The 26,735-nt window shown below is 42.7% G+C and overlaps 1 protein-coding gene across 2 annotated transcripts in view; it reads left to right on the top strand.

Moving 5' to 3' along the window:
• HIVEP1 (human immunodeficiency virus type I enhancer binding protein 1) overlaps window positions 1–26,735 on the top strand; it is a 119,532-nt gene that overhangs the window by 48,462 nt on the left and 44,335 nt on the right. For both annotated transcript variants that reach the window (XM_010573216.1, XM_010573215.1), the window contains exon 3: window positions 20,442–20,495. In XM_010573216.1, coding sequence (XP_010571518.1) covers window positions 20,442–20,495 — 54 coding nt within the window. The remainder of the gene's footprint in view (window positions 1–20,441; window positions 20,496–26,735) is intronic.

Raw genomic sequence — 26,735 nt, 5'->3', positions numbered from 1 at the left:
TATCCCGTGGAGCTGCTTTTTCTTGTCGGTGTCGTGGGCAGAAGTTTCCTTTTCCTTTCCGTGGAAGGGGAGTGGTGGGTATTTTCCATTGTTCATCACAAGGCTTCGCCACCGCCGGTTGAAAGAGTCCAGGTAAGCTCCTTCTGGAGGCAGGACGGGAGTCAGGAGCGAAGTCGTGGGCAGCTGCTCTGGTGGCTTCCATCCATCCCAGCGCTGTTTGATGAGAGAGAGCGGAGATGCGGGGGGACGTGGAGGCGGCACGCAGCAGGGCACGGCGTGTAGGACATCGGTCTGGGCTTCCCAGTTCAGTAAGAAAGACCCACGCAAATCCTAAACAGCGGACAATGATGTCCAGATCTACCTTTCGTGCTCACCAGTATGGGTTTAGGGGAGTTTTGAAAGAGGGACACTTTCTGGGCAAAACTAGGCTATACTGCGTTTACTAAGCATGCACGTTTGTAGTTTATGAAACATAAGAACCGGCCTTAATGTTTGCTTATATTGCTTACAGTACAAATGTCAAATTTAAATGCCTGTGAAGCTTTATTTCATATATTTATTTCAAATGTAATTTGATTTTACTGTGAAAACAATTCATGAGTTAAGTTTGGGATGTGCAGCAGAACCGTGAAGATATTTAATACTTTGCTTAATTTAGAAAAATGACCTTTCAGAGAAAAACACTGTGCTTGTCAAAAATATACTGATGAATTAAATTCTTACGATGCCAATGTCTTAGTTGACTTTTGAGAGCAACCTTACAGATAATGAGTTTTATTTTTATCTTAGATCTGTCTGATTGTAGTGCCTCTTGCAAATCAAGTCACTTTACTGGCTTTTATGGTTATATAAATGCATAGCAAAATTTTGGAAATAAAAGAAAACAAGAGGAAAAACCCAAACCAAAACAACCCAAAGCTGTGTGACCAGTGTGGATACCTGGAATTTTAAACAATATTGCAGTTGTAAAATTGGTACCCCCTTTCACCGCCCCCCCAACCTTCCCCAAACCACCCTTGCAATGCTATCTAGAAATACCATACTTTTATTCCAATTTTAAATGGCCCTAATGGAAACTATGTTGCATGTGATAGCAATGTTGTCTTGCATTAGAAATACTAGGTTGTTGGGTTTGGTTTTTTTGTTTGGTTTTTTTTTTTTTCCCACAAAGTCAATGACTTTCAATTTGTAAAAATCTGTAAGGAATTTGAAAGTGACTTTAGTACTTCTTGTAGGTTTCTGACTGATTAAATGGATTTATGTTTAGAAGCTAATCTTGCTCACTTTGACAAAGCTGGCAACTTCAGTGGGTTTATTTGTGCAGATAGAGTGAGAAAGATTCAGCTTTTGATATAAATACTTTAGCTTTCTGGTTTCTGAGAACTATTTTCTTACAGTTAATTATGCATCCTTAAAAATGTGTACATTCATACGCATATGCAGAGAGAGAGAGATGGCAGTTTAGTTTGCAAACTATTGAGCTTCGTTTTGCCTATCAATGTTTTTAATTTTAGTTTGAGTCAGAGCAATCTCCAAAATGTTAAGATAGACTCACATCGAGAGAGTTACAAGCCAGGTCACATATATTGTCACATGTAGCGTCATATACTGTATATAAGTGGCTATTACTGGAACATCAGTATCTTCCAATATATTGCTTTAAAAGTCATTGTTGGGTTGGTTCAGAATGGTCCTTTGAGGTTCTTTTGGGCAGGGACAGATGTCAAAACAGGAGGTTTGCATTCTTGTGAGCCATCGGTGACTGTCGGGACTCGGGGCAGGTAGCGGGGAGAGCGCAGGAGATGGCTCAGCGTGGATGGGCTCGGGAGCGGGTTTGTAGAGGCTAAAAGATGGCAAAACAAAAAACCCCTTTCTGTGCTTGAACTCTAATAATTAAGATGGTTTTAGATGGAGTGGTGCCAACTTCCAAGCAAACAGCTTACAAGTTTAAAAGTCTGTGTTGCTTAAAAGAAATATTAAAGGGTCAGTGGTCAGGTATGCTTGTGACTAGAACTGAAGTGTCTGTATCAGCAGACAAGAGAATCCGAGTTCAGCAGTCTAAAAGGTTGCAATTTGAGTGAAATGCAACAGTAAAGCTAAAATGTGTGATAAAACCACACGGTTTTAGCTTCTTCATTAAATGTTAGCAGTGTTTTACTGTTCTTGTGTTAGAAGTGTCATCTTAATGATTTGGGTTGCGTATTGCATTTGCTGTAAATAGGGCTAGCTTCAAGTCGCTGGTGAAAATAGAAAAGCCCATATTGCTATTTTGATTGCTGTGTTTTTGCTGGTGTTGGTGGGCAGCGAGTTACTGTCATGTTTTGGTGGTTACAGTCAGGTCACTCCGAACTAGGCTCAGCTGAGCATTTTTGGTAATACCGTGAGTATACTCCAACTTTGCAACGGCAAACTTACTGTAAATCTGTGTTGATCTCTTTTTGGGTGGTAGTTTCTTAGAATAGCTTTAGTTATTGTTGGAAGAGTGGCAAGTTTAAAGGGTATTGCATGCATGTAATGGTATTTCATCTCAACCAAAACAAAGGACGTCAGTTTCTAAAGCAACCAGAATTCTTTTGAACTCTTTTCTCATTTCTTTAAAACAAACCCAGAATGATTCCTCAGTACCCTGTCTCGAAGCGGCCCCTGAAAAGTGTTTCGGAGGGAGAGTAACAAGTGGTTCAGTGGGCAATTTTGCAACGACCAGCTGTGGGCTGTGGTGTTTTGGTTTCTGGGTTTTTTTAACCTTTCATGCAGTGCAGTTAGTAGCTGGGTGGTGTTCTGAAAATCACATTTGATCTCCATCGAGAACGTTATCTGTTTGCCCTTACAAGGGTGTGTTCTTAATAGTGTGTTGGGTTTCCCCAGTACACAGCTTCAGTATTTCACGACAAAAGCCCAAGAGCTAATATCCCATTGTGGGTTTCACTGGAATGTTTTCAAACAGAATTGATCAATGAATTCATTTGCAGTGGGAAAGCTAAATCTCAAACACATATTTTAAATATCTGCCCGAAAGCAAGGAGGAAATGAGGGCCAAGATAAACTGGTAAAATAGAACTGGTGAGGAGTTCAGGTCCTAAGACCTACATGTTGATATTAATGAGGTTTCAGTTTGGTCTTTTTTTCCAGTAGTGCTCAACTTGACCTTCCCTGCAACATTTATTATTTTATATACCTGCATTATGTCAAATATTTTCCACCCCTCTGTAAACTAAACTGCTGTAATCTTTTAGGCTCTTTGCATATGGAATCTTCTACAGGCTCCTAAGTTTTTTTTTTTTCCCTTTGAACTTTTTCAGTTTCTGAATTAGTTGTATTATTATTGTGTATATTTTTCCTGAAGCAACCCAACATTTTATCTGCAAATACTGTCCTCTCCCACAAAGACTTAAAAAAATAAATTGGCAAAGTGCCCAGGAATGAACCTTGTGCACTGTGTGGTTATTTTCAGAGAATCATCGAGACCCAGAGATCAGTTCCTCAGTGCCACGCACCAACAGGTCATAAATAAATGTACGCATAGTTTAAACAGATACAGGGCTTCGACCTATTTCTTTCTTTCTTTCTTTCAGTGCTTTGATCGTGGCTTTTTGCCTTAGCATGCTTGTTGTAACACAGCCTTCCAGGTAAAAACACTTTTCCATTGTCTGCAATTTAGGCTGCTAATGTGCCGGTTGGGTTGCATTGCTCCGGCTGTCCTGTGAGGAGGTGACTCCCAAGGCGTCATATGATAGACTATAGTTAAACTGTGAATTAAGCCAGGACCTTAAACTATTTGCGTGCTCAGAACTATATCCTGGTAATAATTTAAAAACATTATCTGTTTTTCCATGTTTCAATCCCAATTTTACAAGGGTTTTTTAATGAGCACCATTGGGTTTGTCTCTGCTTTTGTGCTAAATTTGGAGTAACAATTTCCAAATCTTTTGTTTACTGTAGATGTGAGGTTATGAAATTGCAGCCACCAAAATCTTTAAAACTATCTACTAGGAGTGTGAATGTGTAAATTTTATCCAGTTGATAATTGGTCGTTAAGGTCAGATTCTGTTACTGAATCCTGGTTTGAGTTGTTAGTGAGTACGTGTTGAGTATTCAGTTTGAATAAAACTTAATTTCTGGAAGTTCTTAGAACTGTCACGGTTTAATACAGTTGGAAGTAATTACTAAATGGGATAAAACAAATGAGAGCTAAGATACTTAAATACCCAAACCATAAGCTTAACATGAATGGGGGGTGTTGTTGGCTTGTGGGGTGAAGTGGCTTTGGGGTTTTGTTTTGGTTTGATTTTTTTTAAAGTATTATATGCTTAAAATTTATTCTAAATTATGAAGCCAAAAGCCAAATACCTGACTACCTGTAAGAAATTGGTTAATCCTGCCTCAGGATTAACCTGGGGTTATTTGGTTTGTAATTATGAATTGTAACTACAGAAAATGAGAAGCTGGACAGAAAGACTGCCAAAGATAGGAAAGCATCAGGTCATCAGCTGTATGAGTATATATTTTAATTAAGTTTAGTCACCAGTAAAATATTGCCCAATGTTTATTTACAAGGGAAAAGGAATGGGAAATGATGTGTTTAGTATTTTCCTACTTGCTGTGATTTCTCTGCTCTTTGAGTAGAGTCCTCAAAGTCTGAACTGATCTATCAGCTTCTCAGGAAGGAGAAAGAAAAAGGAGAAAATAATTTCTGTGCTGTCCTGGTTTTGGCTGCAATAGAGTTAATTTTCTTTCTAGCAGCTGGTATAGTGTTATGTCTTGGATTTAGTATGAGAATAATGCTAATAGCACATTGATGTTTTCAGTTGTTTCTAAGTAGTGTTTATACCAAGTCAAGGAATTTTCAGCTTCTCATGCCCAGCCAGCAGGGAGGCTGGAGGGGCACAAGGAGTTGGGAGGGAACACAGCCAGGACAGCTGACCCAAACTGGCCAAAGGGGTATTCCAGACCATGTGACATTGTGCCCAGTACATAAACTGGGGGGAGTTGGCCTGGGGGGGTCGCTGCTCGGGAACTAACAGGGCATTGGTTGGTGAGTGGTGAGCAATTGCTTGTGCATCACTTGTTTTGGATATTCCCATTCTTTTATTATTATTGTCATTTTTATTATCATCATCATTATTATTGTTTTCTTCCTTTCTGTCCTGTTAAACTGTCTTTATCTCAACCAACGGGTTTTACTTTTTTTTATCTCTCTCCCCCATCCCACTGGGTGGGGGGGAAGTGAGCAAGCGGCTGCGTGATGCTTAGTTGCCGGCTGGGGTTAAACCACAACAAGTGCATAATTTCTACAGTGTAGACACTGTTTATTGGCTTTGTATTTTACTTAATAATTTTATTTTTTTCCCCCCATACTACCTTTTTCCCTGCTTTTGTTCTCCTGTCTCCTTTCCTTCGCCCTCACACCTTTCAATGTGGAGCAAAATATTTGCTTCTATTTCTGAGAACCACAAAGAAAGAGAGAGAAATGCTGTCTGAGCTCTGTGCACAACCTGCGGTCTTCCCCAAGTTGGAGGCGTCAGAAGCCTTTGACCTGCCACGTTTCATGCGGGGAATACCAGGTATGTGCAGGTATGTGCATTTAGTTGGTGGATGCCCACCTTGTCCTACCACTCACAGCCTTAAATAATAGCACCGGGTGAATCTGGTGACAGTGGAGGGGAGCAGGAAGGTCTTGCTGACGTGAATCTTGGCATAGGAGGGGTTGGCAAGAGAGGAAACGCGAGAGAGGTGGAGGAACACCGAGCCCAGCCTTGCTCCTGGCTTTTCTGCACTGGAAAAATAGAGTCATTCCAGGAGTTTTGCATGATGGTTTATAACAATGAACAGGGTGAATCTGGAGAAGATACGAGCATTAGGGAGACGAACAAGTATTTGGAAAAGAATAAGCATTAGGGAAGCAGCACTTGTTCCTTGGCGGGTGATCACTAACGATTTGTCGAGAAAGTCCGAGGAAGGAGCGCCCAAACTGCGGAGGCAGAAGGTGCCCACCGTGGGATGGACCACCGGCTGCCTTCCCGCTCCACAGGCAGGTGCCCTGGGACATCACGGCGGGCCGGGCTCGGCTGTGCGCGTCGGTGAAAAGTGATGCAGCTCTCCCTTCCAGCACAGGACGCCATCGGGAGAAGGTATCAGGTTGACAGCCGTGGACTGGGTTCTCCTCTCCTCCAACACCTTTTCACTTTCCTCATATAACGCCCCTTCGGTGTATATTCGGTTTGGGGGAAACATTGCTGGTATTTAGTAGGGCTCTCATAAGGTTTAGGGAGAAGTCGGCGGAGCCTTTTCCTTCAACACAACTCCAGGTGCCTAGGAGAGACAGGGAGACTCGGTGGTCTGCTAGCCAGTGTGAACCCCCTCAGAGGAGAGAAATTAAAGAGCCAGAGAGGTGGTCCAGTTGGCCTCGTTCTCCCCCCCTTCCCTTCTTTGTGCGTGCAAAGTTTCCGATGTTATTTTTCATCCTATTAACCATGCACAATTTTTGTCTCGGTTACCCTTTCTCTGGCTGGAAATGTGGAAACTTTGAGCAGAAATTTATTTTAGCTGAGCTGTTGGAAAAAAAATTCAGAAAAATACTTCTGTAAATAGGTAAGATATTTAAAACGGAAATAAACAGATTAGGGTATATATGGGGCAAATGCCATTTAAAATCTTAATAGTTCTGGAAATTTGGAGCTGATTCTAAGTCATTAATTTTAGTGCTACCAAGAAAATTTCCAAATAGGCATGTTAAAAACAAATAAAAAAAAGCAGTTCCAGGACATTATACTGGGTTTGCATTTTCATTGTTTTAGTCAAGTAGCACATTCTAATAATTTCTTCTCCCACTAACCGTATTTTCTAGAAGTCATTGTTCCAACAAAACAAACCAAAACCAAAATCTTACTGTAAATGAGTTAATAAAGTTGGATGCAAGTCTTTCTACTCTGTTGTGGCACAGGGTCGATTTGTGTAAAATCTTTTTGTTAAAGCCCCCCAAAAATAAATTCTGTTTGAGGTCTTGAAGTCCCTGGATGCTCACTTCGGCACATCGCTATTGAAGCGAGCGAGCTCCAGGCTGAATCGTTCACTTCCAAATGCAGGATGGGATGGTGTGTGCGGCAGCTTGCTGTGGCTTTCTCCCACACGTTCCTCACCGCCCCCTCATCTTCAATCAGACAACGCAAAATTGAGCATGAATTCTAAATAAAAAAGGAAAAAACACCCGGGTGATGTTCAGATTGCAGAGTGCCATCATTTTGTAGGTGTATGAGAAGCAGCGAGTTAATCATCTTCCTCAGCTTGAAAGTAGAGAAAGAAAATTTCACCAGTAAACCTGGAAAAAGGGGGGGAAAGGGCCAGGTTTTGGTTTGGGGTTAGATTTTACTTTATTTTTTTAAAGAAATCCTAGTAGTTTGCCGTTCTGTGGCAATAGGAACTGTACTTCTTGTGGGATGAGGTGAATGTGAGTGGATCTATATGTTTGCTTCATTTTTCAAAACACTATTTAGCATATTAATAATGCACTTAACTATCTGTATGCTACCATATCTGTTTCCTCTTCTTACTTAATAAACAAAACCTTCTGAGCTTCTCGTAATAACTAGGTTTTTGTATAAAAATTAATGAACTAAATATGCAGTGTCAACATTCCAGGTTTGGTTTTTTTTTTCCCAAGGTCTTATTTGTTGTCTAAGGATCTCTTAGAGAGAATCAAAAAAGGAGTGCCAGTAAGATATTCCAGCCTACTTTCTTTTATTTCTCGGGGAGAAATATATTGTATATCTTGGAGGCGGAGGGGAGAGAGGGCATTTCAACTTTTTTCTTCAGATTTGATGCTGATTACCATCCAGGGCACACAGCAAATGCTTTAACAACAACCCACACCCCCACAAAGAAAGAGAAGGAAACAGATTTTAGTCAGGACTCTACTTTGGAGGAGTCGTGAAAGATTTCACTGTTTCATTCCAGTTCTCTATAAATCCAGCCCCACGAAAGACCTTCTGGGGCCCTATTGCAACACATCTTTGTTTGTCAACAGTGCTTATAAATCATGCCGGGTTGTTCGTCTCTGCTCCCTTCTACCACATAGGTGTGATCTGAGCAATTTTGGCTTTTTGCAGCCGTTGGGGACGGGGCAGTGCTGTCCTTTACCGGTGAGCCGGGCTGGGCAGGGTGCCCGCAGGTGGGACCGGGAGCGGGGAGCCAGCAGCCGCCGTGTCCCCCGGGGCCAGCCGGAGCAGGAGCGGAGGAGGAGAGAGACAAGACGCGAGCTGGCTGTGCCGGAGACAGGTTTTAACAAGTGCCTTGGGACCAGCACAGCCCTGCTCCGAGCGGAAATCCTTCGTTTTACGGGACTTGGGGAAGAGGAGCAGGGGAGCTTGAAAATGGCTCGTGCGGTTTGCAGGGTAACCAGGTAGGTGCTTAAAGCTGAGCACAGCGTTAGCAGGCTGGTGTGTGGCTGTGAGCAGAAAACAGTCCCTTCGTAATAATGTGGACGTTTGTCCCTTGGCCTCCTGTGACCGAAGGCTTCAAGTCCTCTGTTTTTCCTGAAGAAACAGATACCTGCTTAGATGGGAGGTTGATAGCTGGCAGGACGCGGGCTGCTTCTGGTCCCCAGGATGTTTTCCTCTCCTCTGTCCCCTCTACCTGAAAAAAAAAAAAAAAAAAACCAAACAAAAAAAACCCCAGACATTTTGTACAGCCTTGTCTTACAAGGCTTATCTGCCATTCAGCCCCTGAATAAGCAACTGAAATAGTTGGGACACCGAGGTTTCTACAGTGCCGGAGGGTTATGGTGTAGGACCTGTTGCTGTGGGATGCTCTGCAAGGTCAGCTTGCAATTTCTCCTTCAATTAATGGTTAGTGGCTTAGTAGCTCCTTTCTAACAGTCCTTTAAAAGTAGTAAAATAAGAAAGCTGCAGCACTGTTTGTAGTTTCAGCTCATCCTGATTCGCTAGGAATGTGTTGGGGAATATACAATCCATTTTTATTTCCTTTTGGTACAGAACATCTCCCTTATGTGCCTGATTTCTTCTCAGCATGCCTGCTGAGCGGCCCTCTCCTTCCCAAAGTCGTACCTTGGGAAGTGTCTGGCAAGTTTGGACGATTTAGGGTAATCGTCCTGCAACTTCCTTGCTTTGTTTAGGGTCAGCCTGAACCTGTGTAGGGCATGTGCAGTTTCTGGAGAGGTGGTTTATCCTTGCTCCTGCCATCTTTGATGGGAATGGCATACAGACTGGAGAACACCCGAGTGCTCAGTGGGATGCTCTAGACGTAGTTTTTGTCTCAGGTCTTGAGGGAGGATGGGAGTAGGCAGAGGAGAAAAGTAAAATAAATCACTGAAGTGAGGCATTGGCTTATTACGCATATTTTCCACCCCCAATTTGTGTATGCCCTGGGAAGAGAACATGAACTGCCTAGGGCTGTTTTGTTTGTAAGCCTCTTAAGAGTGGCTAAGCCCTGGTTCATGGCTGGAGCATGTTGCTAACAAGAAAATATCATATCTTTGTGCCTTCGCTTAAGTTTTGTGTTTCAGGTACACCTAGTCCTACATCAACTTGTATTGACTGGTTTTTCAAAGGCGGTTTTTCCTTCTCTCAGTCCAATTTCTGTTGTTTTTCACTTTAAAGCTGCAGCTGGTAACATTTCATTCAGCATATTAAAAAATCAGGGCAAAAATAGAAGATTACTATGGAAAAATAAACGTGCAAAGTCCACAAAGCAAGGTTTAGCATAACAAGTTAATTGTGGATTTTTAGGTTTTTGGTTTTTTAGCACTAACACCCACTGATGCCGTTATGACTGTTCACATTTTGGACTGTATTCACACACTTTGACTTGTAACATTAAGACCTTTTAAGTTCTTGGAAAAACAAGCAAGCAAAAAATGAGGGACCTTAGTTAAATTCATGAAAAGTTTTAACTTTGCATTTAATGTTTAGTTATACTAAAGGCTGATTTTGAATTTGAAGGTGAGGGCGATTTTGCAGCTCTGTTCAAAGTGGATTTACCGACTATTTACCATTGGTCTGGAGGAAGTCTTAAGCTGTGTGTTAGAGTGAGTCCAGTTACAGGGATGATACTTGAAGATGCTCCAGCGCTGGCAGGAGCCGGTGAGGAAGGAGTGGGCAGGGTGGTTGGACGTGATGACCTAGAGGCACGTTCATTCTTTGAGCTACGTGGTGAAGGGACAGTGGTGTTCGTCGGGGAAGCTGGGTTTTAAAGACAGGTTGGAAATTAGGACAGCGTTTTAAAGAAGAAAGAGTATCGAGTGAAATCCCCTAACACACCCTAGAAGAAAAATCTCTTGTGTGTAAATTTATTGAGAGGCTGGTATTTACACATTTTGCAGTCGATACCTGCTCCTTAACAGAAAAACACTGCCTGCCGTTTTACAGTTAATAAAAATGTGCCTCTGTCGATTCCGTTCTTTTGAGTGATCCGGGAAAGAGCACGCATAGTGAAGTGGCAGTGTTGCTGATTTGATGGAGTTATCCACAGAGGTGAAGATGAAGATGCAAATGAAGATGCAAAGGATTTCAAAATGCCATTAGGTTGCTGTGCAACCATATTATAAAATGACAAATGAAATTCAGTGTGGATAAATGCAAAGTGATGTCCACAGGAAAAATACTCTAGCTTTTCATTTAGATTGAGTCGCTTGTTAACACTTGGGCATGAGATCTGGGGGTCATATATTTGTGTGGAGAAGTCAACTGTATACTCACTAGCTGTCAAAAAGCAAATAAAACATTAGGAATGTTTATGGCAGTAGTAGAGAAAAACATATCTGTCACAGTAGCGTCTGTGCTGTGCCTTCATCTTGAATAGTGGGATCAATTCTGACATCTTCCTCCTAATTCTCTTTCCCTTCTTCACTTCCACCTCTAGAGAGGACAAAACAGTGCTGCAAAAGCTGGAGAGGTACTAAGTCTATTGAACAGCTTTTGTTTTTACAAATGACCAAATAGATGAGGCCCTGCAGTTTGAAGAAGAGAGATGTGAAAATCTCATACGGATTCAAAGCACTCTTGGAGAAACTCATGTAGGAATAGTCTGTGATACCCATGAGGTTCAGCTGCAGCTCCTGGGGCTTGCTTCAGAGCTGTGCAGTTTTAAAGTCCGGGACTTGCTGTGTGTCCTCTTCTGCTTTTCCCTCGACTTCTGCTCTTGGCTGCTGCTGGAGCAAGATGTTGGGCTGGACTTTTGGCTTGACCCTTGTAGGTTTCTGCTTTGCTTCGTTTTTTGTTAGTGTCATCAAAAAAACAGGGTTTTTTCTTAGCCAGCAGTACTATTTATGGTCCATCTTAATATCAGGTGATTATAAGAACTTCAGTATCTAAAGGTCTAATCATTTAAACCATTTCTATCAAGATTTTAGGATCTCAGTAAAGAGATAATTTTTAAGGTATATGCTAAGCTTAAGAAAAGTAGCCTGTGTTTAAACAGGGCTGTTGGTGCTATGGGTTCCTGAGTGCTGAAGGTATCTGCTTACATGATTTCTGCCTTGTAAACTCAGTAGCGTGTGAGGAACTCCACAAATAGAAGAAATTACAGAGCAGTTTGACCCCTCAAAGAACTTGCAGAAAGCCTCCCCGCTGTTGTCTCAGGTGATGAAACACCAGCTCTTGATGTCGTTCTACCTGTGGAACCAGTTTTGTGCCTTTCTGTGTTGGGCAAGCCCTCCCTCAGCAGCCTTGCAGGTGAGGATGAGTGGGTTTGGAGTACCAGAAAGGTGGATGGAAAGCTTTTCCCCTGTTTGGCAGGGGAGCGGCTGGCTTGACTGTTTGCTGCTTTGGTATAGGAGCTCTATTTGAGAAAATGGAGAAATTAAAGAAATCTTTTGGGCCCCACGTGGTGCTATTTTTACATATGTTTCTGGTGGGTGGAAAAGTTGTTTGGTTTTTTTTAGAAATGCTTGCAGGTATTTCACTGGCATTTATTTAATTTCTGCGTTAGGCTTTAAAAAAAAAATTAATACATGAAAACCAAACATTTCTTCCATTTCTGGGACATCAGCTCAAAGGCCAGTAGACTTACAGGGGAGGGAACCTGTCTCAGTGCAGAAGGTATGAAGATGCTCATAGCAGCAGCTTGGAGAAGGTGGTGAACCTACAGCATCTCGTGGCTTTAATATTTTGTTTTAACTTTTAACCCTGATATTGGGTTAGATATAGAAAAAACCCCAGAAAGCCGAAATTAAGCCTGGAACAGCGAATGCCCTAGAGGCTGTTAAATAATTATTAAGCAGATTTTAGTGATAATAGTCACCCTGTCCTAGGTACACAGCTAGAATTTGGCAGTCTGGGCAGAACAATGCTCTAGCCATCAGCATAGCAATGGTGTAATTATTGTGCTAGGTGGCTGATTAGGAGCTATGCAAATGGAATTGCAATCAGTACCTGTGTTTGTGCTTTGGTACAGGAGGGAGACAACGTGTAAATGAATTGTCTTTGGTGACACAGCTGGCGGCTCTCAGAAGTACGCTTAGGATCTAGGACCTCCTCCCTTTGTGGGGCAGGTGGAAGAGGGACTAGCCATGGAAAGTGCCACCCTTGCACGGTGGCTTACGCAGGGTGAAAAGGTGCCAAGCAGGAGATATTTCTGGAGATACTTCACCTGCACTTGGGAATTTTTGTGCTTGGCAGCTGCTGTGCCTGTCCCCACAGGTGCCTTGCTGTTTGCTATATCCTTCTGAAAGGTGACAGCCGTCCAAAAATCCTCTTCCCCCCACCTCCTGTGCTCAGTTTTTAATGAGTTTTAAAGCCTCATAATAAAAAATTCAAATCACGTAAACAAAAAAAAAAGTTGAAAGCTCCCCAATCGTAAATTGATGACACAGGGACTGAGTTTGGGTTCATATGCAAAGCGCTTATGTAATTTATGCGCATACACCTTGTCAACCTCATCAGGAGCCCTTGCCATGCTTAAGTAATATGTGTGATGGCAAGGATAAAGCTATTAGATATTTAATTTATATACAACCTCTCCATTGACTGTTTTATTGTACATACAGTATAGCTGTTTAATGCCGATACGAATTTAATCTGCACATTACAGGTTGTATTTTCAAATATGCAAGCTTTTTTTTTTTCTTAAAATGAAGAATAATCAGAGGAGGATTTTTATCTTCTATTTTCAACGGGGTTATGTAAAGTATCTGTCATGGGTTCTTCATTTTTAAATGCAAATAATTATATATGGCAGGGAGTGTGATGAGCATTCAAAGTTGACATTAAAATGAAAATGCCTAAAATTTTCCTGAAAAACTGATCAAACAGGTCATTAGTCAAGGTTATGATGACTAGTAGAACATTTTAAGATGTTTTAAACCTCATTTAAGATGTTTAAAAAAGAAGTTGATAGTTTTTAAAATGACAGGTGCTCCTGCATCATCCTACTAGTTGCTAAGAGTTTTGAATTCACGTAATTTTTAAGAGGTCTTTTTCCCCCCGCCTCTCTTACAGCTGTGCAAGCAATCTTCAAGCCCAGTAGCATCTGAGAAACTGAGATTTAATCTGGTTACGTTGCATTTTTGGTAGGCTGGGGACATCTGCGCTATCAGTTATCAGGCTCAACGTTTGCCAACCCACTAAGCCGTGGTGCTGTGATTCTCTAAGCCCCAAACTGGAAAGGAGCAACTGCAAAACAAACCGTACACCAAAAAGTGTCAGGTTCCCACACTGTAAAATGACAGAGAAGATGTGGGGACTGTGTTTCCTCATCTGATCTCTTCCTTTTTATCTTGAGTGTTCCTCATTGAATTAAAAAGGGAAATATACGGGGACAGAAGAGTGGTTTCTAATTAAAAGTAGATTTAAATTTGAGCGAGAAGAGCGCCTTGTCCTATGGGTTTCGTGAAGGGTCTTTTTCCTGCTGTTCACCAGCTTTGTGGGTGTTCATCTTGCGGGAGCAAGGCAGCGGTGGGATCTCTGGGCCATCGGAGGCGTCCTCGGGTGCCCAGGTCCGCTGGCCATTGCACCTCCTGGCTGCGTGTGGTCCCCTCCTTGGGCAGCCAGGGACGGTGCTGCCGTCCCTCCTTCCCGCTGCGAGACGTGGCTGCGGTTGGGACCCTCTCCCCCGGCTCTGCTGCTTGGGGTTTGGGTTTGGAAGCCTGCGAGGGACGGGCAAGAGGCAGCATCCCCCCGACTGCCCCGCCAGCTGCGCCGCGCTCTCAATTAATCTAATGGGCTCCATGTACAGACAAGACTCTTGCCTTTTTTTTTTTTTTTTTTAATTAGCGGGTTAAAGGCAGTCTTGGGATTCATCTCAGTTAACCAAAACGCATTAGGACTGCGGCGCTCTTGTTTTAGCAAGTTGTAAAGAGCCTTCCCTCCTCCTAGCGAAAGCCAAGCGTTGCAGCCTCCTCGCGCTGGGGCGCGGGTGCTTCTCCATCCTCCCCGGTCCCTGGCGGGATGCCCTGGGGTTAAACGCTGCTTCTGGTGCCCGGGGAACCCGCCACCCGGGAGCCTGCGTCAGCTCCGCGCGGTGCATCGTCCTCGGCGACGCGCTGCTGCCCTTCCCACCGTTGCCTGCGCCGCGTGGGCACGGATGCTCGAAGCGCGAGGCTTTCCACCGGGGGAGGTGTGAAATGGCTCGAGTGGGACCCGGGGGGGTGGGCTCGGGTCCCTCCGTGTCAAATCCGAGCCCTTCTTCATCCACTGTGCCGCTCTGCACTGCCCAGGTGGTATTTTTATTTATTTCTTTGTTTGTTTATTAATTTATGCAATAATAAGTGTTTTCAGGCACACTTCTCATCCAGTGAAATGCAAAGCACTTTGTTACTGGCGCAGTAGCTTAGTGGGTTTCGATAGTCAGAAGATGGAGATTTCCACGCAAGGTCTCAGTCTCTTTTTACTTGCTCTCTGAATATAAGTAGCGAGGGTAAATGCACTGTTTTGAACTTTCATCAGTGGTTTTCTCAAGCTGTGCATATCCCTCCAAAAAAAGAAAACCCACCTACGGTTCTGTTTTCAGTAATACTGCCCAATGGATAGACTGATTGCATTAATGCGCTTCAGCTGAAGAGTATTTTCTCACTGCAGTTCTCTTCTCTGCTAGTGATCTAGATGATCAGTGAAAGAAAAAATAATTAAAGTGGTATCTTTCTTTGTGTCCACTGAGAAAGCACGCAAAATGATTTTTAAAATTACTTTTCAAATGTCTTCTGATGCAGTAAGGTAAGAGAGAGTGTGATTTTGAGAAAGCAAGAAAAGCTGTTGCCATCTGAAGCTGTTTTGCAGGAGGTATTTTTAGGATGACTCAGGCATAAGGCCTGAGAATTGTTCTTGTCTTTAACTGAAGGGAAAAAAATGCTAACATTTTCCTTCCAGCTGTTTTGGTTAAATATTTGGACATACAGCCCTAGCCTTTAAGGAAAGATAGGAGCTTGTATTTTTTAAAGTTTTGATTAAGTAGCCTGTTCTTAGCATCCAACATGGTGTAAATCTGCTAATTTTCCACTGATAAATAAACAGAGTATATGAGATTTAAAAAAAAAAAAAAAGGCATTTTTAATTTTTTTTTGAGCAGAAGTTTTGCGTCTTCAACAAGGAGCCAAAAAAATCCCTTTTTACAGTGATACAGGCACATGCAAGTATGTACAACGAAAACTATTTGTGTTTAGGTGGTTTGCACAAGCTAATGAACCTTTCTCGGGCACCACTGCCATGTAAGCTTTCCTGGTGGCTTAAAAGCAGTCCTCCTCAGTGACTGCTTCTTCATTCCTCTGTGTGTTGTCGCTGTACGGGGTGCCTTGTTCAGCAGGACGAAGTCATCTCATTACACTGGCATGGGGACTGTCGTGAGCAAAAAAGAGATGAAAAAACCAAAACAAAACCCACAAATGGAAGATTTCTTTTGCTCCAGCTTAAATTGCTGTCAGAAGTTACTGGTTTCATATTTTGCAAACCTCATACTGTTCAGTATTTCTGCTTTCCTTGCTGAAATTCCTAAACCTTTATTTTTCTTCCTTTACTGACCATACAAATAAGGCCTTTAAAGCTTTTCTTGAAAAATCCTCATGCATTTCTAACACAGGTAAAAATGTTCAGGTTTGTATATGTTGATATGCTGGTACCTTTAAAAAAACCACCTAAAGATCTTTATAAACTGCATTTTATTTGTGGTGTAATTAAAATCTGTGAGGTTATATCTCTCAGTGAAGATCAAAAACAGAGAATGTAAAGCTTTTGAAAAATCTGCCTTATTTTTTCGTTTAAAAACCCACCACAGCACCACCGTATCAAACTCAGACTGATGGTATCCATTTAATGATCTATCACAGCAGGAGGCGTGTAAAACAAGAAGCGTATATTACTGCATGCCAATCTTCTTCCTCGCGTTCTTAAAAAGCGCAGTTACATTATATATTTAAAACCCCAAGGAATTTGATGATATTTCCATGCAGGAGATAACCTGCTGGGAGAGCGGTATTGGACAATAACACGAAAAGGTTTAGTACAGGAGTAAGAAAAGCCATTGCACCCGTGTTGTTTCATTTTATTTTACACACACACACATATACATATATATATATATCTAAAACTGTATATTTATAATATATCATCTATTATATGATGTTACCTGTGCTTTGCTTGTTTGTGGTATGCACCTGCCTGGGATAACCAAGAGCTGCCTCCGTGGCTTGTGACACTGCTGTCACGTAGAGTGTCCTCTCTATACAGCGGCGTATAGGGTGATTTCTTTCATTGCTGCTCCACTTTTCCCCCTCTAGTAAGGACTTAATGAGAAGTGTCCTGTCTTAAATGAGAGTGTGTTTGTCACCGTCACCGTTTGCTTCTAGATGTGTGCTACTCCAGAAGGCTGTCTGCTGAAGGTTGGGGACATTGGGAGAGGTCTTATAATAATCCAGTCATCCAAGATAGGTACTATTGTGCTATTGTATGGGAAATAGAGGGTGCTCTGCCTGCCATGTGTTAGAAATTTCCATTAGTTAAATTATTTTCTCTTATCCTAGTAAAGGTAAGTAGTAGTCCAGTGATAAAGAAATGTTACCTTTGTAAAATTTTCAGAATAGACAGTATCTTCTGTATCACAGGTTTAAATCTGAAATGATACTATATCAAATGAGTATTGGATCAGATAATACTATTTGCAGTTAATAGTGGACTTTGCAGTTTTCAGTTCCTCCTAGGTTTTGCAGCTGATTTTTGTGTAATATATTTTTCTTATGAAGAGTTTTCAAAGGTATGTACCGTTAGAGAATCTATAATATTATTGTGAAAGAATATGGTACATTATGTGAAATAATTTGCCTTAAAATGTTTCACATACGGCTAATGTAATGAGACAAAGGAGAAGGAAGTGACGGGATAATAATATAAATTTGATGTTATTTAGCAAGTCATTGTCGGCGTGCGTGCCAGTTGTCCAAAGAACCAGGGAGGCTGCGTTTCGGTGTCCCTGGGGTGGGTGGTCCGCAGCCCACTGTTCCCACCTGAAACGCAGCGGTTCGTAAGGCAGTCGCCCATGTAGAATCTGTAGTTGTAAAGTGCGGCAGACTGGGAAGCAGCTGCCACAGATTTTGTATGATGGTGTTAAACATGCTTTGGTGTGATCGCAAGAGCAGGTAGCTGTGGGATGTGGCTCGTTACAAGGGTGTAGTCCTCAATGAAACGTTTAGCAAGTAGACCCATGTTAATATCCATGCCTCATTTACAGTCACAATCGGTGCTCTCGGTTTCCAGAACCAACACTGATATTTTTTCAGTGTTCATGATGCTCAAAACTGTTTGGCCCAGAGATACCTCCATAGGTATGGAGACATGTACACAACAAATATAACTCATTGGAGAAAACATATAAGGAGGTGCAGGAAGTGTAGGAGACTTTCTGGCTGCATACCAAGCACATGTTTACCTAGTTATTATTTCTGTTATCTGTGGTTCTTTGTTTGGGATTACAGTCTGACAAAGAAGTGGTTGGGAATTTCTGATGGGAACTCTTTTTTTTTTTTTTTTTTTTAATAAGGGAGAGAGAATTCAGCTAAGGAAATCAAAGCGTTTAATTTTTCTGTCAGTCTAATGTGGCATGCTTCCAAAATACTTAAGTAATTTTTCTCTATAAAATAGGATGATCATGAATTGAAATGCATACATTTCTTGTAGCATTTATGTGAAATGTGCAGATAATTCTTTTAATAATGGAACGGCAGTTGTCTGTATACTTAAGAATAAATTTTGTTGGCGAATCTTCTACATCCTCTCAAGATAAACACCGTATCTTGTGCGTTAGATACATCTCTAAACAGAGGGGAAATGAGTTTGATAGCCTATCTATGGTTTTGATTGCTTGTTGCTTTTTGGTAAATCTTACACCCCCCTTTTCAGGGTTTTTTTGTTTTTTTTTTTTTTTTTTTTTTTTTTTTCTGTGTGTTCATGTATTTCTTCAGCTGTCATGCAGCTTTGGAAGTTGCTTATTTCATCACCTTTCTGTAAAGCAATAATCTGTGGGAAAACAGTATAAGATTGCCACATAAATTTTTCTCTAATAGCATTTGTGGCATGTGTATATAAAAGATGCTTTGTTTAAGTTTCCTCTTGTTTTTGCTGGAAATTGTTATTTACAGCCCTTTCTATAAAAAAATGTATAGATACATACAGTATTTCAGCTGTAGCTGAAATCCAGGAAGATGTTAATATCAAGTCTTGGTAAAGAGCTGGCGAAGGGTTGTTCTCTTTTTGAGTTGCTTGTGTTTGTCTTCAGCAGCCAGTAAGTCAGTACAAAAGAAACTGTGTATAAAACTTCCCTTTAATTATGTACGTATGTCTCGCAAACCTCAGAGGAAGAAGGAAGAAGTTTGGCTTTTAAACTGCGGTGGTAGTCTTTCTCGTTAGAAGCTTCATTTGCTCTGGCTCTGGGAGTCTGCCTGGTTAGCATCCTTGTGAGACGGTTTGGCGCATTCTCTGGGACAATGTACAGGAGAGAAATTATTGAGCTTTAGTGAGAAAGGAAACCCAGTACTAGTTTTGAAAGGCAGAAATGCAGAACTGGAGTGAGCTGAACAAAACTCGGTCTTAAAACCTGCGAGGAGGGTTTGTTTCAGTTTTGTAATTTTTTGGTTTTACTGAGAAAATAATTGGAAAACAATTTCAGACTTCATCTGTGAACAAATGGTTCCAACCTGCTTGGGTGGTTCAGCTCATAAATATTAGAGAAGTCATTTAAACCCACTGATTTAAAAGTCTGTTGAAGAAAGGACCATTTTCTAGAAACCTGGTGTTGTATAGGTACGGTGAGTAGAAGTCAGACCAAGTAACAGCCTCCACTTCCGTGAAGAAAGAGGTGAGGACTTTGCAGAGCTGTCCTCCTCCTTCTGTGTATGGCAGCCATGAAGTCTGGTATTTCTTGAGTTGTAGCAGTAGAGTCGGAGAGGTTTAGGATGAATGCAGTTATGTTCTAGTCTTTCAATTTAATTTTATAAAAACTGCCCCCCCCCCCCAAGGGAAAAAAAAGAAAGAAAAAAAAAAGAAAGAAAACAAAAAGAAAGGAAAAAACAAGAAAAGCTTTCACAGGTATTTTGGAAAATAACCAATTATATCTGAAAGCCATGTTCCAAGCTCAGATCTCGGTCGTTCAGGCCATAGTTTGATGTGGAGCTCAGCCTCTCCCAGTGCCACCGCTTCCTACCAACACAACCTCTTACCCTGAAGCCACTCCGAGGACTGTTTGCTACCAAAAAGAACTCGGTCTCAAGTTTTTATTCATTCCAGCTGCCCCTTTTCTTGCTTCTTGCTCTGCACGTGCAAACGCACAGGCGTGCAGAACGAGGTCCCCCCTTCCCGCGGGATCTCCGGCGCAGCAGCGGCAGAAACGCCGTTCCCTTCCCGACACCGATGTGTTTGGGGGGCAGCAGGCGATCTGTGAAGAACGAGGCGAGAGTAAAGACTCGAGGCTGCTTTTTGCTCCTGCTGCGCGTGTGGGAATTTGGGGTAGTTTCACGGAGGAATAAGCATGGGGCGACCGCTCACCCCCCGCTACTCCCGTGTGACAGTATTGGCTCCATCGCTTCACGTAGCAAATCCTGTTTGCTGTTTCTAGCGCCGTGTTTAGTGCTGCATTGTCTTGTTCTAGCAGCATTTTTCAAAAACATATTAAAATACTCTGTAATGCACCATAATATCTATTCCGAAGAGTCCCCCGACTGCATAAATTATTATAGGTGGCACGAAACTACAGCGGGATTAGCCGTTGACTGCAGATCCAATGCCAGTGCTTTTCTTTCTCAGTTCTGTGTAATTTAACATGTCAATAGCCTTGCTGGTAAAACATGATAAAATTTTATATGGCTGTATTACTCATAATGTACCACATATTTATGTGTGAATGGTATCACTCCTAAATATAAACAGATAGTTCAGGACAGATTTCAGTAAATTACTTTCTAAAATCTTGGGGTTTTATATATGTATTTTAATAATGACTTCTCTTTCTTGCAGACAAAATTGAAGAAGCACAAAAACAACTTAATGGAACAGAAGACCAACAGAGAGGTAATAAACAAACCCGGAAAATGAAATAGAAAAAAAAGCATTGCGATTCTTGAGGCTGAACCAAAGCCTTCCTGCATCAGTGAAAAGACTGCGCTGGGCTGGGTGCCGGATGAGGCCCCAGGCATGTCTGTCTGCAGATCAGGGGCTGTGTCTGTAACACCCCAATTTTGCTGAGACACAAAGGCTTTGTTTTAACCGCTTGAGTAGCTGCCTTGACCTTGATGAGACTGCTGAAGCTGTAACGTTAGGGATGTGCACAAGTTATTGACTGCAGTCTGTGCTAACCATTGGATCGTGGTATGATTTACCTAATCATTAATAACCATATTTGGTTGATGGCAAGCAATACGTGATGATTTCTAACAGATGCTGAAGGGGGATTGATCATCGCAGGTTATTTTAAGAAACAGATGACCTGTGACAGATTAAATCTGTGCGTTAGAGCTTGGAAAGCTGGTGGAACGTCGTTGCGTTCCAAGGCTGGCTGGCTGCGGCGGTACCTGTTCGGCTGTGTGATGGAGCTCTCCCGCACGCCCGCGGGGATGCCCAGAGAGGCACTGCGGAGGGGAGCCCAAACAACGCTTTGCCAGGCTACTACTGTGCCCGTCACGGGAGAGCTGCGAAAGGTCCATCCCCACAAGCCCAGAGGAGCACGGGGGCCGGCAGAAACCCAAATTAAGGACTCGGAGGAAGGGAGACCCTGTCCCGGTCCCCTCCCAGGGCTGTCCCCGCAGAGCCGCAGCCCCAGTGTCCAGGTGTGAAACCCATCACCACGAGCGATGGGGAGCAGCTCGTGGTCACTTTTCAGACTAACAGCATTCCTAGCTGAGGGTGTGGGACACCGTGGGGGATGCAGGGGAAAAGCTTTTCGGGATTGCATGGGACTGAGTATGGAATGTCTAGGAGATGAACCGAAGGTGGACAAAGTGAGGGAGTTAGGCGATATGGGAAGGAACAAAGCAGAGGGATAACTGGAAAAAAGGGTCTGTTTGCATGCTAGCAGGGTCTGTCCTGTCTCCTTACTGAACCCCACCTTCAGCTGTTCTCCAGTGAGGGGCTCTTTACTCTGTGAGTGTGTCTGTGGTGCAGCAACTGGAGCGAGTGTGGGTGTGATTGCTAGCAAAGATCATGCCAGAGGAGCCAGTGAGTAGGTAAAGTGGGCTGGGGTCCAGGATGGGTTTGGAGGTCTTTACGGGCCACCTCTGGGTATGAGAGCAGCTGCGTCTCTGTAGGGGTGAGAGCACAGGGGGGTGGCTACTGGGAACAGGGGAGTCCTGGACAGCTCTGCCGGCATGTGCGATGGTCTGTACCAGCAGCTGGAGTGGGGCGGCAGCCTCAAGAGCTTGTATGTCCAGGTGGCAGCAACTGGGGAGACTGGGATCCAGGGGCAGCTACTGGGCAGACTGAGTTTCTGAGCCCAGCTGCTGATGGGGTCCAACTCAGACACATAGATATATTCCCATTAATGGACCTCTGTCCTGCTCAGCAGACCAAGGAGCAGGATGAGGTGGTTAGGGTTGGTATGAATGCTCAGAGTGTCTGTGGGAACTGTATGTCTGGCCATATGTATGTATATATATGGTGTATATAGGTGCTTTGTGTGCATGTCCCTGTTGGGAAAACATTTTCAGCCTTGCTACTGGTTGGACCTGGGGGCATGGAGCAGCAGCAGCCTCACTTCTCTTGGGCTGCGGGATTTGGCGTGAGATATTTTCCTCTAACGGTACCCTGTGTCAGTGCTTTGTGTTGTTCTGGGTAGGCATTCACCTTTCATGGTAGTGAGCTGTCCTTCTGGCCTGTGACACATCTGTGAACAGTGTTGTAAATTGTTGATGCTCTGTCCTGGAATCAAAGTTTATTATCTTTTGAAACAATGAACTTCAAAACTTTTTGAAGATTAGAGAACAGAAGAAATACCCAAGCGGATCTCAGCAGGGTCCTTCTGGCCCAGCATTTGGCCTCCAACAGAGGCCATAGGACGTACTGTTTAAGGACAGAACATAAGCCTGGCCACTTTCTTTAGTCCGTTCCCCTCATGCTGTCCACAGACACTGGATTAGGGACGTCTGCCTTGTCCCTTTAGTATCTAGACATTTATGGAGCTGTTATCCATGAATCCTTTTGATTAAATGCTGTCTACATCCAGCATTCTCTGGCAGCAAACTGCAGAAGTTCACTACCAATCACATTAAAAAGTGTATTATTTTATATTTTTTTCTCAATTTCCAATTTTTCTTCAATTTTCAGGGGGTGTCCCCCGGTTCAAGCATTGTGATTTGTTAAATAGTTCTACAGTCACCTTATCCACTGCCTTCGTGATTTTATAAATCTTGTCCATATCTTGCTCAGCTTTCTTTTCTCCAGATTCGTGACTGGTTTAGTTTTTCAGGGGAAGTTTTGATACAAACTGTCTCATGTGGGCACCAGGACTGTGATGTTGCTCTATGTATTTGTAAAAGGTGGAAGAGAAGAAAAAAAAAAAAAAGTGGCTAGATGGTAATAGCAGTCCTTCAGACATTTACAGAGACTTTTCAACAAACTAGACCTCCTGCTAAATAGTTTTGATGTATTTTTGTTTAGTGGATTGTAGATAAGTGGTATTGTCATCCAAACATAAAAAAACTGGCATGTAAAGTATAGCTGGCTGCTCATGTTGCTGTTGGTCTTGCAGAAATAATATGGGTCTGCATTATTTTTTGTGATGGACATATTCAAGCTAAAGATGAGCTAACCTCTGCTTTCAGGCATTTGTTCTCACATGTGGCCCAGTAACATCTTTGCACAAAGGAGGAGAAATTCTCTCGTGTACACTTAATGATGTACTCTGAAAAGGATGGGGTTGCAAAGATTTACATGGTGGTAGCACCCAGCTTTCAGCATCTCAGAAACAAAGAGATCATTGCTTAATTTTTGGCTTCTAACCTAAATGCATACGGCTGGCAATTGAAAAAGAAATTTTTACATAGAAAATTGATATAGAGATAACTGAGGTAATAAGGTTACTCTTTTCTTTTCAAATGAAAAATGTCCTCTGCCATTTTTTTAGTTTCTTAAAAGTCTGAATAGATAGACTTCTTGGTAATAATGAAGTAAACAAAATGATTTCTTTGAAGCTTTAGAGTCTGAAGGCCATTAAAAAAAAGAAAATCCATGTTTTGATCTAAACAAATAAACAAAAATGTGAACATGTTCACATAAGTTGTTTTAAATCACAGTCCAGAGTATACAGATTCACATGAAGTATGGTTATATATTTTTCCTCTTTGTTAATTTATTTTGTCTTTCAGTTCATCTAGATCACTTTAGATTTGTTTATTTCCTATCTGAAATGAATAGGGAATGTAATTTTGTGGTATTTATCATAAGTTAACTACTGCTCTGTCAGCAGCGGAGCTGTCAGTGGCACAGCATATTTGCAGGGCGGTATTTTTCATAAGTTTAATCATGCTGGGTTTCTGCTGACTAGCATTCTGCACTGATCAGTCGTAACTTTATACATGTGTGGGATTTAAGTTAAATTTAATTGACTACAAAAAGATGTATTTAACACTTCATTTTGCCATTAGCGGTAGTAATCCAATTAAGTGCAAATTGGAATAGGAGTCTCTTAAACACAGAGGAGACAGTAAATGAACAGACATAGTTTTCAAGTCTGAGGACTTTGGTTATTTAGTATAAAGTTGCAACTAGAAGACCTACTTTTTTATTTTTTGAGTGACAGTCCACAAACACACTCAGATTATGGATATTCAAATGGCCTGCCACTCGAGACCAGAAGCATGTTCGTTAGGGGCCATGCTCACCTTCCCGCTCAGTGAGTGTGTGAGGTGGGTAATTCTCGTGTCACTTCACTTTCTCTCAACTGCCCAGTTGCTGCTAAGTATTTTCAGTAGAAGCTGTGCTTCTCTTCAGCTTTGATGATATCTCCCAAGGCTGTTTTACACCCTGAGTGTGCCCCTACTTTGTGGGTTGAATTTCATCCTCTGACACATGTACAGGGTTATGTTAGTGTGACAGAGAAGGTCTCGCTCCCACCGAGTGCTCCACATGATGTTCTTTAAAACCTGGAAGGGATGGTGAGCTTGAACTACAGAAAATATCTCCTTGAGAAGGCAGTGAAAGCTTTCTCTGATGTGGGACCCAGTGGGTATCGTGGGCTGGAAAGCAGTCAGCCGAATTCGACTGCTTTATCTTTGATCTACTGCTGGCCATCCTCCCAAGAAAGCCATCCCAAGAAAGTCTCTCTGTCTTCTCCCTTCCAGACTGGTAAAGTCAAGTCCTCTCAGATCCTTGTGATTACCACAGCGGCTTCTGATTTGGTCATCCCCAGAACCAGTTCAGCCACTGAAGGCCAATATGAAGCGCTGTAAGCATTTGTTTTCTTCTTTATCCGTTGCAGCAGTTCTCTGCCCGTCACAGCAGTCTGGGTCCCAGGTGCATCAGCTCCACCAACACCGTCGTTGCATTCTTTAGGACTAGTGGAACTAACTTGGTTATCTCCATACTTGGCACCAGCGATGCTAAGACTGCTGCCTAAATCTCTATCTCTGCTTCTGAAACTGTTCAGGGAACTAAAGTTGGTGACAAACTCCAGCAACACCAAGATTTGCCATAAAATGGATGGCAGATCACAAAAGAGCCATCTCATAGCCTGATGTGTACTCTGCATTGCACACCGATCCTGGGGTCTCTCTGGCTGTTAGGAGTACTATTCTGGACTAAACCACATTGTTTCAGATAACTGCTTCTTGCCATGTCACAGCCAAAAGGATCAATGACAAATGGCTATTTCAGATGGAAGATGGATTTCCTTGTTCTACTTCTCAGTCATGGCAATTGCCGTGTCCTCAGAGTATATGGTGGTCTGGGATGGACACACAGGTGTTCCTCAGCCGCATTGTAGTTTAGACTTCCAGACTGTCATGGTTGTTTGTCAGGTGTGAATTCATCCCTCTGAATAAGCTCCTGTTCTTGTCTGATCAAGTTTTTGACTTTCTGCAGAGTCGTGGTTTAACCCCAGTCGGCAGCTAAGCACCACACAGCCGCTCGCACACCCTCCCGCAGCGGGATGGGGGAGAGAATCAGAAGGCTAAAAGTAAGGAACGTATGGGTTGAGATACAGCTTAATAGGTAAAGCAAAAGCCGTGCACACAAGCAAAGCAAAACAAGGAATTCCTTCACCACTTCCCATGGGCAGGCAGGTGTTGAGCCCACCTCCAGGACAGCAGGGCTCCATCACGTGTAATGGTGACTTGGGAAGACAAACGCCATCACTCCGAACATCCCCCCTTCCTTCTTCTTCCCCCAGCTTTATATACTGAGCATGATGTTATATGGTCTGGGATACCCCTTGGGTCAGTTGGGGTCAGCTGTCCCAGCTGTGTCCCATCCCAACTCCTTGTGCCCCCCCAGCCTCCTCGCTGGTGGGGTGGGGTGAGGAGCAGAAAAGGCCCTGAGTCTGTGTAAGCACTGCTCAGCAGTAATGAACACATCTCTGTATTATCAATGCTATTTCCAGCACAGATCCAAAACACAGCCTCATACTGGCTACTATGAAGAAAATTATCTCTATCCCAGCCAAAACCAGCACATGCAGGAGAGGGGGAGATGGGTAGACTGTTTGTACCTATTTCTTCAATAAGTAAAATTTTAAACAAGTTTACTGATTGTTACTGCAAGCTGTATGCAATATAACAAATCCATCCTGAACTCAGACTTCCAGTCTAATGGCATGCAGTCATCTGCCAGTCTCCCCTCCTGATCTCTTCCCAGGACTGGCAGGTATCTCTCTCTAGCTTCAAGGAGAAGCCTGTTTTTCAACCTATCTTATTAGGGATCAGAGGCTTTGTATTACCCTCTGCCTCAACAACTGCAGCTGACTTTACTCAGTCAAAGCATGGGAAGATTTACCTCTTGAACACCACATTTCCTTCAAGGTCCAGGAGGATCCATGTTCTCGTTACAGCACTCCCGATCTCACCCCCAGAAAAGACGGTGTCATAAATAGCAGAAAGGAATAAGCTGTCAGTTAAGTTTCACATCAGTGCATTATGTTGGTCCCCTCCGGTTTACCAATTCTGATAGAGTACTCATTTCGGAGTACTCACTTGAGTTGAAGGGATCAGGTCTGTCCTTAAACTGTTATGGTCTATTTAGCACCTGTCGATGAGTCTGTCATTTGCCTATCAACCAAGTTACTATACTTTCTCACTCCATCATTTTAACATTCCTTAAAGGGCT

The sequence above is a fragment of the Haliaeetus leucocephalus genome, unplaced genomic scaffold, assembly GCF_000737465.1.
Source record: "Haliaeetus leucocephalus isolate CR32 unplaced genomic scaffold, Haliaeetus_leucocephalus-4.0 Scaffold373, whole genome shotgun sequence".
In the NCBI taxonomy this organism is placed as follows: Eukaryota; Metazoa; Chordata; class Aves; order Accipitriformes; family Accipitridae; genus Haliaeetus; species Haliaeetus leucocephalus.
The sequence above is the reverse complement of the archived record's forward strand: the minus strand, read 5'-3'. Positions and strand labels throughout refer to the sequence as shown.